Genomic DNA, 12,701 nt, shown 5'->3' with positions numbered 1-12,701 from the left:
TGGATATTAACAATATGCAAATGTGAAACGCAAACAGTGAAAATCTTTTCTTAATACTTTATTATAATATTTATAAGCTCAAATATATGGCGAGTTTAGTTAAAGTAAAGCATTCTGCAAGATTTCGACATAGATTAAATTACTAAATATTATATGTTTGCAATAATAAGTTACTCACTTAATTTTTAATAATCAAAAAGTAATTAGAAATGTTATAAATTAAACGTGCATATACGCAAATACAAATAAATGAAAGTAAAAAAAGTATAAAACACTTTTAATTTTAGAATTAATAGACATTCACGAATGTTAATCCAAATAATCAATTAGTTATTAAAAAATTAGGCTGTTTTTGTGCTCAGTTACTTGGTTTCGTTTACGAAAGAATACAGATTATCAGTAAGGAGTTTAGGTTCTTCAAAAACAGTAAAACGATCACGAGTAAATTAAACCGGATTGACGTAACATCTTTTTACAATTGTCTCCAAATGATATAAAAGATCGTAATTGTTTTTGATTAAATCTGAATTCTTAGCTTATTTTCAGCACTAAGTTTCTTATTGGCTTTTGTATCATGTTCAGCGCAGATTCGCTAACTGGTAGTGATGGAATTTGTCATTAAGTATAACGTAATATAATTCAGTAGTTCATCTATAGTAAATTTTTTTAATGAACCACTGCTTATACGAAGTCAGTAGTCTGGTGAGTACAAGTGCTAAATTTACACAAATCTAAGCGACCAGCCCAGCAGGTTAGTCTAATAACTCTGCGTCTGCGTAAAAAATCATGATGCTAATCAAATAAACCCAAATCTTTAAGTAATTTCAATTTAAATAGTTTCGCACAGTGAATTGTATGTGGTAATAATCCTACTTAACCAACAGCTAGCTATAGTAGCAACTTAAGAGATACATTTTATGTCAACTACCAGAAACGGAACGTACGCATAGAGCAATCCTAGAAAATAAAATCTAGTCGAGTAGACTATACACAAGTTGTTATGCACACCAATCACACTACAATATGTATTAGTGTTGATGGATATTTTTTGTAAATTAGATGAAGCTTTTTAAATTTCTTCAAAACAATATTTAACTTTCATTTCTAGGAACAGGAATACCATATCAGTTGTTTTTACGCTACCTCAACCACCTCTTTAACCGTAGTGCCTTTTAAAATCAAGCTTGTCCATAAAATTTTTGAAAAATTACAGTCACCTGAAATCATAGAAAGATCAAATAATCTAATAACTTACAAAAAATTTGGAATCTCATCCGTCGAATGATTGTTTTACGTAGTGTACTTTAGCTGGCAAAAGTTCAGGCCTCGCAGTAAAATAAAAAAATGCAAAACCAGACAGATTGATATGACGACATTGGAAACAAAGTTACGATTAGATCTTGTCTGTGTCAATAATTCTATTTCGATAGTTGAACTGGCCAACTACACACCATCAGTAAAAGCACAACTCGCAATTTTCTATCTTTAGGCTGTGTTGTGGCTTTACGTGACAGAAGTGAATACTCAAACCTTGCAATATTCAAATATATCTAGTATTCATAAATTCCTACTCAGTCATCGTATCATTTGATATCTTGAAGAACAAAAAATAATCTCGTAATTCATTAATGTGAATTTCAAATCAAAGTGTTCACCTTACAGAAATTTGAACGGCATTTGTACACCAAACACTTGTAATCAACGCTGATAAGAATAAACGCGTATACAAATGCCTAGTATATCATTTATGACTTAGCGAATGTACCTCCCGTAATTTTACGTTACAAATATCTTATACAGTATTAATATTCTGAATTATTATATTACCTTGAAATTTAGTTTTGAATCGGAGATACTTGTATAATAAATTTTGTCTCATTTTCTAGTCATCTTTATATATGTTTCCATTACTCTAATACGGTTTCAGGTAAGACGAAGACACGTCATGGGCCCAAGCTGCATCTTCCAGAGATTTAGTGATCTTTCTGCAGGAAGTGTTCGATTATTTATTCATATCATCATTAACGTAAAACATAAATTTAGGTATTTAGTAATTTTATCTTTTTTCTATTCTTTTTTCAATTCTATTCACAAGATGTGAATATTTATTTTTCCGCATTCGAACCTTCAAATCGCACGTTCGGCATGTGTTTCCGGCTGTCATGCAGAAATTACTGTCCTTAACTGATGCGAAAAGGCTTTTCGATGAAACTTGTGACTTCAGCTCGTTCTATAACCTTCTCATTGCATCAAAAAAGCCTTTGCGTACCTGTTAGGAAATGTACCTCCCTCTTAACATTGATCTTGAATGGTACCATGTCCTTGGGATCTACTTGTGGTTTTACGATAGCTTATAATGAACAAATTAATTATTAATAGTTTCACTTTGTTAACTTTTGGTAATAAAGCATTTTCCAGAAGTACTTAGAAAATTATAGTCAACTATACAGATTGAATTAGAAAACTCCATCAATGATACAATTAATTATAAGATATTATAATGTTTTACAATATTTTATTGATCATCTTCAACTGTATTGCTTTACACTATATTTTTTTTTAATTGAATTGCCTTGGAAGGATATTTATTTGTCTATACGTCTTATGTATATGAACTAAGGAAGTTCGGATACACACTAGACTTGTAAATAGTTATCAGAACTATCTCCGAATTTTTTATACTACTATAGCCGCGTTAAGCTTTATTTTATCAATAGTTATATTTAGTAAAAGGGTCACGTATAAAATAAGAGCATCCAACGTCCATGCAAAACTAGCAATTAACTCATCTCATTATTTTTGCATGTGGTGCTTGGCAGCAGTCTATTTTCATTGATCGCGGGTTTCAGTATACGTATATTATACGTGCTGTAGTCGTCGTCAAAGTATTCCCTGAATTTGTATTTTTGAAAAATAGCAATTTTATCCATATCATATTATGAATCTTTATGAAAGCGATTATTGGAAATTAACGGTCTTCTTACAGAAACATACTGGCCTTTGGCTTTTCCAAAACAAACCATGGAAAAATTATATAGCGTGGATTTACGTGTATAGTTTTACAATTTCATTTATGGTGTCAATGGTACGTTAGCTGTAATTTTCGCGCTATCAAAATTTGTAAAACGCATGTGTAATGTGAAGGGTATACGATGGTACAACGAACTTGGCGTTAATATAGACATTGTAATAGAAAATGCTATTGGAGAAATATATTTGTCCGTTGTATTTTTCAAACTTACTAACAATATTCTGTACCGAAATAAAGTGAGCAAATAATTTTTAACTATATAAAATTGTGAAGGGCTATATTATTGAGAAAATGTAATTTTGTTTTATAGCTCATACGTCTCTATGAAAAAATAGCTTATGATTGGAAAATTATAAAAGATATAGGAGAACTAAAAGTACTGCACCGCTACACAGAGATCGGTAGTAAAATTGTTCGTTTGTATTCAGGTATACTAAATTTAATGTACATTATTTATCAATAATATTGATAATAAGGAAACAAAATTTTTAAAATTGAAGGTTACATGATCATTGGAGTGGCGGTATTTTTGTCAATGCCTATATTTTCTCCAGTTTTGGATTATATAATTCCTCTAGAAAATGGAACTCGACCAAAGGCACTGCCTTACTACGCTGAATATGGTATCGACATAGAAAAACATTACTATCCCATGATCGCTCAAGCCGTATTTGGTGGAGTGGGAACTATATCAGTTCTTGTGACCTTTGATCTTGGCTTCATGTTGATTGTTCAACACGTCGTAGCATTGTTTAAAATTGTGAAGTAAGATGCTTTCTTCTACATTCCACTTTTTCATTATTCAATGATCTTCTATCCTATATTGCTTTTAAATTTCTCAGTTTCCGTTTATCCAAAGCTGCCCAGATAGCTGCTACTATAAATATTGGTAGTGATAATATTGCAATGAAGGATTGCGCTGCCCGTCGCTACGTTGTGCAAGCAATCGAGATACACCAAACAGCGATAAAGTAAGCAGAAATTGAAACTGTTATTCAGCATAGAGTTTTTGTTTTTTTGTTCTTTTTTTAATTGATCATGATTTATACCAGTTACGTTGATATCGTTGAAAATTGTTACAATATAGCGTGGCTTATTATACTTGTCTCCAATATGATAATGGTTGGAGGTGGAATGTCAATAGTAATTATGAAAAAAATATGTATTAACAATATTAATAGAGCTAGAAATCATTTAATTTTATTTATTATCTTAATATTACATAGTTACTCATGAAGTTAAGCAGACCTGAAGAGTCCTTGAGGTACGCAGTAGTTGTGTGTGCAACTTTTATACACTTTTATTACATATTTCTTCCCGGACAAAAACTCATAAATTCCAGTAGGGATATATTTGATCAGTGGTAGAATATATATTTATTAATTCTCGATATGTTTAATTATTAGAATATTCAACAATAGAAATTTTTTCAGTTACGCGTGTAATTGGTTCAACTTATCACAAAAATCTAAACGCTTAATCCAGATTATGATGATTAGAAGTCTTAAACCTTCTGAATTAACTGGTGGTAAAATGTTTATATTATGTATGGATACTTATTGCAATGTAATTATTCGTGGAGATTTTTTACTGTTAAACAATATTATAATAAATGATCTGTCACTTGTTATTTACTTTTTTTGCAGATGATGAAAACAGGCTTTTCCATATTTACAGTTTTTAATTCTTAAGAGAAGAAAAAAGTACTACAATAATCATCAAATGATGCCTCGTGCTTTTTCATTACTGTATTGTAGTGAATTGTAATTAATTTTCGTAATCATTTTGTAGGTAACCATAAAAACACTTTTTACAAAAGTAAAAGGTTGCATGAATGCTTTTTTAACTTCCTTGCCATTTTTATCGCTAAAACCTTGCTACTTCGTCCACAGTTATTTTAATTTATAAAAATGATACGAGCGCTATATATTACTTGCTCATACACGTACAGACAGATTTTTGTATCCTATACTAAAAATTATCCATTTTTCACATATTACTCTGTTTAGATCTTAACTCAATAATAGAATTTTCTTATTCGTCTTTAAACTTTTGAAAGTACTGAAATCAATATAAATAAAGCACGGATGCCATTTATAAGTGTAACATCTTAAGGACCAAAAGAATCGATAAAATACTAAAAACTCGTTGATTTTATATGTCTAGTTCTCTATGTCTAAACATCATTGTTAACAATGACTGAAACATGTTCAGTATCTTTAAATAATGAATCATTTTTATGTATTTAAATTGATATTAGATACACTACGTCTCGATCAACCTTATTTTTTTATTGGGATCGTTTTTAAATTTTTGAAAGAAATGAAATCTATTTGAAAATGGCACGGATGCTATTGATTCGTTTCAGCTGCTACATAACAAATAGTCACGCATTATTTATACGTTGAAATTTTCAATAACTTATATAAATTTTTGGCAACTTTTATTCTTGCTGGGCCAGTCCGCCAATAATATCAGGTACAAGCATGGACAATAAAATATTATAAAATGAATTACTCTTAGCCGTGTACTGAAAATGAAAAATATCTAACATTAAAAAATTATTACCAAGAACTTTACGTTTCTACCTGGTATAAAAAAATTATTTTTCACTATGTATCAAAAAAAATATTTCGTTAAACACTTACAAATACAAATTAATTATAGGTTTACCAAAGACAATATTGATAAAAATATTAAATAATGATAGTAAGGGTGCGTATAATGAAAAGTTAGCTGTAAATTAATCATTTCTTTTTAACTCAGGCGACAGGCCCGGCAAGAATAAAAGTTGCCAAAAATTTATATAAGTTATTGAAAATTTCAACGTATAAATAATGCGTGACTATTTGTTATGTAGCAGCTGAAACGAATCAATAGCATCCGTGCCATTTTCAAATAGATTTCATTTCTTTCAAAAATTTAAAATCGATCCCAATAAAAAAATAAGGTTGATCGAGACGTAGTGTATCTAATATCAATTTAAATACATAAAAATGATTCATTATTTAAAGATACTGAACATGTTTCAGTCATTGTTAACAATGATGTTTAGACATAGAGAACTAGACATATAAAATCAACGAGTTTTTAGTATTTTATCGATTCTTTTGGTCCTTAAGATGTTACACTTATAAATGGCATCCGTGCTTTATCTTTCTTAACAGTACATGCCAGAACACCTGATATGCGCAATGAACCTATTGATTTGGAAAATTTAAAATTCGTGAAAAGTTGCATACAGCTGCCAGTTGTTGCCAATGGTAATGTTAGATCTCTTAATGATGCAGAAGTACTGTATAGAGAATCTAAATGTAATGGTGTAATGGTCGCTAGTGGAATTTTGACTAATCCAGCTTTATTTGCTGGATATGCAGCTACCCCTACTGAGTGTATACAAGATTGGCTTGACATTACATCAATCATGGATATTCAGTTTTTATCCATGCACCATCATCTTGTTTTTATGTTGGAAAAAGTGTTGACAAAAAAAGAAAAGTTGATATTTAATGTTTTGAATAATAAAAACGATATATATGCATTTCTTAAAGACCGTTTTAATATTGAACCGAAAACGATTAGTGATAAATATAAAGTAACAGATTGTGAATATCAAATTAAGCCAAGAAAGTTCATCAAACAAAAGAATATTGAAGATGACTGTAATATAGATTTAGAAAATCTATTTATACAATAAAATTATAATTACGTGTTATGTATCTTTTTATCAATCTTTATAAGTTAAAAAATTGTACATTATTTTTTTATGATGTAAATGAGAAACATCGACAAGTACATACGAGATATTCAAGGTTTTTGTAAGGATGTGAATGAATGTATAATATATATATATGTGTGTGTGTGTGTGTGTGTGTGTGTGTGTGTGTGTGTGTGTGTGTGTGTGTGTGTGTGTGTATAATAATAATAATTAAATGTATTTATTTTGAATTAAGTGCAATCATACCAATGTGACTTGTAAAAGCCTTTTCTTCCTTTTCTTCCTTTTCAAACTTTTTTTACAGAATCTTATTAGCAGTTTTAAAGTTACAATAAATACAATTGGTTTTTTTCTCGCAGTAATTGTTTTTTTAATTTGTGACAAATTTTCAAGAAAAAAGTTTCGCTGGCAGTACAGAGCTTTTGATCCAAACTGTAAGATATAAATTATAATTACTAAGGGAACGTATCATTATTTATAGAAATATTTGGTAAATGCATTTAAATGCTAGCCATCATAAATAATTGTCCGCTTTGTTATGCAAACAAAGATCGATTGGTGTATCAATAGATTCTAGAATCGTCTATCACTGCTGATAAGAATAACGAAATAATTTTATTTGGCGCATCGACTAAACGAACTGTTATGACTGCTTCGAGAAGACGACTCTGGTGAAAATATGTTTATGAAATTTGAGGATGGAATAGTTTTGTTATAGATAGCATGCTTATATTATGCTTCGAATTCAAATTCTATTACTTGAAATGACAAGAGTTGTTTAGAATGCAATCAAGTTTTCATTATAGTCATCTTAAAGATAATCATCTTAAAGATAATCATCTTTACCGATAAAGATGGCTGGGAAGAAAGTAAGAAAAAAAGTTTTCGACCATACAAAAAAAAAAAAATTAATAAATGAATGAATGTCAAGTAAACAATTAAAATTTTTTAATAGAACCAATCTAGGTATAATATATTAACAATATATAATAAGTTTTTTTACATGCAACGCTATTTATGTATTAATTAATTAATTGAAATCTGTGCACGCCGACTTCATTGAGTATAGTGTCGCGTAAAACCGCGCCTCCGGCATTCATGCCGCAGGTCGCTGCCGCGACCCTTGATAAAGACAGGATTTGGAGATTTTGCAGTTCTCTATGGGACATAATAAAACAACAGTAATAGTAAAACCAGTTAATTTACAAACGCAGAAATTCGGCAACGTTTCTCTCGAATTTTCAAATATCCAGGAGAGATCAACAAATGATTTCTGAGTTAGAATACAGTTAAAAAGAATAGTAAATTTTTGCAGTATTAACTTCTATCTGTAAATCTCTAGAACTTCATAAGTTCTTAACATTGAATATTCATCGAATGAAATCATAACATGAGTTAGTTAAAATATTTAAATGGAAAAACAATTTATTGGAAACCATATAACTTGAGAGGAAACATTATTATAAATCAACTATTGAGCTTTTTCTTGCACCAAAGCGTCATATCACAAAGTCTTCACTCATTATCACGCAATCACGCTTTTTTTATGGGTTTTGTTCTCAGTTGCTCATTTTTATATACAAAGCTCCAAATATCATCAGCAAGAATTCTAGGCTCCTCGAAAGCGGCAAAGTGACCTCCTCGTGCTGGATGTGTAAATTGAATTAAATTTGTGTAACGTTCTTTCAGAATAGACTCGGAACGATAAAGAAGCTCGTTCGGAAACATTGCGCAGGCAGTTGGAACGGTGATTGGTATTCTTAAAAATTATTTTGTTGATTAATCGTTGACATTTAGACAGATACGTTATAGAATTAACAAATATGTGACTTACTTATCGATACCAAGAGCCCGATTAGCCTTGTTGAAATTTTCAGCGTAGATCCGTTGACTTGTTGTTATCGAGTTCGTCACCCAGTAGAACATTAAATTATCCAATAGCTCATCCATTGTGAATTTTTCTAATAAACCGCCATCATCTCGCTTACGATAATCCGGATTCGTCCAGGTGCTGAACTTTTCTAAAATATAAGCAGCTAAACCAGCTGGTGAATCCGATAATGCAGTTCCTGAGTAAAAAATAAAATCGAGCAATTATTCATGCTATCTTAGAAGGACGAAATTGCGCGAAGAAGATATACTACTTACCAACTGTGTCTGGTTTAGTCGCCTGAATGTGCATGTAACCTGATTCTTCGATCAAATAACTAAAGTGGTGGCTAAGTGGATACATTTTAGAGTGATGCTCGTTGTCGACTACCAAAGATGGAATATAAGCACCAAGTAAAGCAAGGAGGTGTCCCTTTGTCGAATCGATGAAACACATGTTTCCATGGGCTCCAATTACTCTGTAAACAATAAAAATAAACATTTTCATCAAATAAGATTAATCACGCAATGAAGATGTTTGGAGGTTTAATTTTTTTCGAGTAATACTGACTGTTTGGGATAAAGAGCTGCCATAGAAGAAGTTATAATGCTGCCCCAGTCACCACCTTGCACGTAGTACTTCTTGAAACCAAGTCTTTCCATCAGATTCTTGAAGATTACACTTATCTAAAAATTTTTTATTTGAGTACAATATAAGTATTTTACGTATCGCTTGATGCTATTTAATAAATTGAATAATTACTTGGCTAGGCCCAAGTCCAGGTTTAGAAGCAGCTTCGGAAAATCCGTAACCAGGTAACGAAGGCACAATAAGTTCAAAGATAAAGTTTCGCTTAGTCGTTGGTTGCGTTAACAACGGGATTATCTTCTGGAACTCAACAACCGAACCTGGCCATCCATGCACCATTAGCAGAGGCAATACACGAAGTGTACGGTCTTTTGGTTGCTGAGGTTTCACGTGATAAAAATGAATGTTTAGACCTTAAAAAACATATTTATATTTCAAGATTTTTCAACTATTAAAAATAATTAAGTAAGCAAAACTAGAATCACATGATGATGACAATACTACAATCAAAAAAGAAAGACCGCAATGGCATTTCATCGCAGAGATCGAATTTCTTTGATAATATTATGATTATATATGTTCAATATATCGCTCGAATATTAGATAATATCCAAGAGGTTACAGCTAATGTACCGATAACGATGCACAATTTGTGGTAAGGATAAAATGCCCTAATTTTTTGCTCTTTTGATTGCAAACGTTTATTAACTTTTTTAACGTAAACATATGACTGACAAAAATTTGTTCTACAACAAAAATCTTCCGATGCCTCAATAATTTTTCCACTCGTAAATTTAAACGTCTTTGTGTCATATATGTACGAATGCAGATTAGATTAAATTTTGTAAGTTACGTTGAGATATTTCTATTTATCAAATTATTTTCAACAATCTGGATGTGTACTTGACAATAATATGGTTCATCGAATTGCAAGACAGTATAAAGATCGATGGATAGGTTCGTGCAATAGAAACTTGGTAATGTATTCTGATAATGACTAGTGTACAAGTAAGCTATGTACAATTTTCAATGCTAATAATCATCTAGCCTTTAGCACACTTATTGCCGTCGGAAAGTGAGATGTCATACTTACTAGACAGAAAACTTGAGATTGTTTACCTCGATACGTATGATAGGCATAATATTGTAATCGTACCGTATCCATGCTTATTCTTTTATTTCGTTTTCTATATTATCTTTAAATAATTCACGATAAATGAAGAGTTACATTACCTTGAATCTTGGTCATAAATTGAGGATATTTGTTGAGCAGAGTTTGCCTTTTATTCCAGTCGTACTCGTTTCTCCAGTATTGCAGTACGGTTTTGAGGTAAGTTGAGGGCATTCCGTAAGTCCAAGCTACACCTTCCAAAGGCTTTACGAATTCCCTTTCCGGTGAAAGTGCACGATCAAGTTGTTTGTGCAAATCATCGATGATCTGAGTTTCGAATGAAAAATGATAAGCAATTGAGTTCGTGCATTTACTTGAAATTCCGATGAAATGGATTCCTACCTGTTTTTTAACATCGATCTTGAACGGCACAATATCCTTAGGATCTGGCTGTGATGTTCCTGGACCCCAGTACTCATTTGGTAAGGTCGGTATGGTAACTGGAGCTTGATTGTAGCTGAAAAAATAGATACATTTTTTATTAAATGTCACTAACATTTGTACTTGCACGTATATATATATAATTTTTCGGATATCTATCGTAAGCATTACATACGCTTCATCGTGTAGAGGCCTCTTTGATTATATACAATTTTCTTAAACACTTATGACAAAAGCTTTTCTCTTAGCGTGCAATACGTTTTGCCCTTGAATATAAACGAGGTCGAGTGATGCCAAAAGATTCGATTATGGTTATTTGTTTACTACTGAATGTTGACAAAGTTGCTGACGTAATGAAGTTATTATGAATTATTTATTTATGAATTAGAATTGAATGTCACTTGAAAGTTAACTTATTTCTGATCGGGCACAAAAATAACGAACATAATAACAATATTTTTCATTTAATTATTTAAATGATACTCAGTCTTATATATTTCAGTCACTCCCTATCACAATCGCAATTTTGTTTTTCTCTTACGCGATACGCGGACGAAGTACTCGGCGGTCGAATTGGTGCAAATTATCAGTCGCTGCCTGGCCTTCACGTTCTGTTCAATTATATTAATTTTTTTACCGCATAAGAGGCACTCCCCGCTGTATTAAAATTATGTTATAATTCTAACGGTGTTGCGCTCCAAAAAATAGGCGAACGAACCGATCCAACCGAACCAATACGAATTTCACGCACCGACAAGCTCGAACATCCAATAAAAAAAAATCCATACCTAAAGTGCCAGCCAATAGCCAGTGTGCCTAGTAGAAAAACGGCCGCTCCTTTCCACATCGTTGATATTGAAAAATTATACGATCTACCTGTTGCTGCTGCGGTGTTCCGGCAGCGACTGAGACTCGTCGAGCCTGTTCTCAACCTTGTCGCTGATGATCATGGCGTCCATTGTGTATCTTCTACAGTTAGCCGGTAGATATATATATATATAATAAACATCACTATATGGTAACCAGGCGATTGCCCGAGCGATTAGTTTGTTTCTTATCGCACCAAGCAATAATGAAGAGATGCTCGGGATAATTTTGGAAATTTTAGTTTTTAATTTTGTTAGTTATTTCAACTTGTTAGACAGCTCACTAATTAGTTATAAATGTGATAGTTTATATATAAGAAAGAATTAGTATTTTATTAAATATCTGAAAATTTAATTGATATAATATATGTATTATTGAAGATGTTTGAAAAGATGGAATTCTTTTAGAAATGTTAGAATTATATTAAATAATCTTTTTATTTTTTTCTTATATTTTTTTGCAGGATTTGAAACGAAATTTCGTTAGACACAAATTGCATGCTCAACTCAATTATACATTAAACATTCAACGAGACTATAGAATAAAGAGAATATGAGATAACACTAAAAATCATGTGTGACTTTATATGTGTACAATGTATTCGTGCTTTTTAATACATGTAAAGTCATTGTAACATTTACATTTAAATATTAAGATTTTCATCTTCATATTATAATTTCAAGCATATTTATTCAATTTAATAGTGTTTGAATTATGAAGAGCCAATTATCATTTGATTTATTAATTTATAGTAATTATAATGTTATTTGTATATGTTATCGAAAGAAAGTTACTTCTTTGACTAACAATCGTAATTTTTCTGTTTTTTTGTTTTATATGGAAAAAATCATAATTGATAAGTTAGGATATTAACCAGAGTGATTATTTTTCTTTGTATGTTAATATGAATGCTTGCACAATGATATTCTAAACAAGAAGATGTGCAATTATTAACGCTAATGAACTGATTATCTGTATCATTAATTAATTACTTGCGGCAAATGTTTTTATTGGCCTAAATTTTATGTTGAAATTAACAAGCAAGTAGAGTGGAAGTTACAGATAAGATGGTAAG

The 12,701-nt window shown here is 31.1% G+C and overlaps 3 protein-coding genes across 3 annotated transcripts; 2 read left to right on the top strand and 1 right to left on the bottom strand.

Moving 5' to 3' along the window:
* Positions 1-2,938: 2,938 nt before the first annotated feature.
* On the top strand, positions 2,939-4,866 carry LOC131673694 (uncharacterized). The gene is made up of 9 exons (XM_058951888.1): positions 2,939-3,085; positions 3,145-3,267; positions 3,342-3,459; positions 3,532-3,796; positions 3,874-4,002; positions 4,084-4,174; positions 4,258-4,394; positions 4,465-4,597; positions 4,678-4,866. The coding sequence occupies exons 1-9, from the start codon at positions 2,939-2,941 to the stop codon at positions 4,720-4,722; spliced, it is 1,188 nt and encodes a 395-aa protein (XP_058807871.1). The 3' UTR covers positions 4,723-4,866.
* A 360-nt stretch (positions 4,867-5,226) lies between these two features.
* Positions 5,227-6,850, top strand: LOC131673700 (tRNA-dihydrouridine(20a/20b) synthase [NAD(P)+]-like). Its single transcript, XM_058951910.1, has 2 exons — positions 5,227-5,272; positions 6,154-6,850. The coding sequence occupies exons 1-2, from the start codon at positions 5,227-5,229 to the stop codon at positions 6,726-6,728; spliced, it is 621 nt and encodes a 206-aa protein (XP_058807893.1). The 3' UTR covers positions 6,729-6,850.
* An 871-nt stretch (positions 6,851-7,721) lies between these two features.
* Positions 7,722-11,698, bottom strand: LOC131673692 (juvenile hormone epoxide hydrolase 1-like). The gene is made up of 8 exons (XM_058951884.1): positions 11,548-11,698; positions 10,721-10,835; positions 10,441-10,645; positions 9,382-9,620; positions 9,190-9,305; positions 8,898-9,097; positions 8,584-8,818; positions 7,722-8,508 (listed from the first exon to the last, which is right to left on the bottom strand). The coding sequence occupies exons 1-8, from the start codon at positions 11,604-11,606 to the stop codon at positions 8,283-8,285; spliced, it is 1,395 nt and encodes a 464-aa protein (XP_058807867.1). The 5' UTR covers positions 11,607-11,698; the 3' UTR covers positions 7,722-8,282.
* Positions 11,699-12,701: the final 1,003 nt, after the last annotated feature.

Source organism: Phymastichus coffea, unplaced genomic scaffold (assembly GCF_024137745.1).
Source record: "Phymastichus coffea isolate CEN01 unplaced genomic scaffold, Cenicafe_Pcof_1.1 PCOF00191, whole genome shotgun sequence".
Taxonomy (NCBI): Eukaryota; Metazoa; Arthropoda; class Insecta; order Hymenoptera; family Eulophidae; genus Phymastichus; species Phymastichus coffea.
This window is presented reverse-complemented; position numbering and strand designations above follow the sequence as displayed.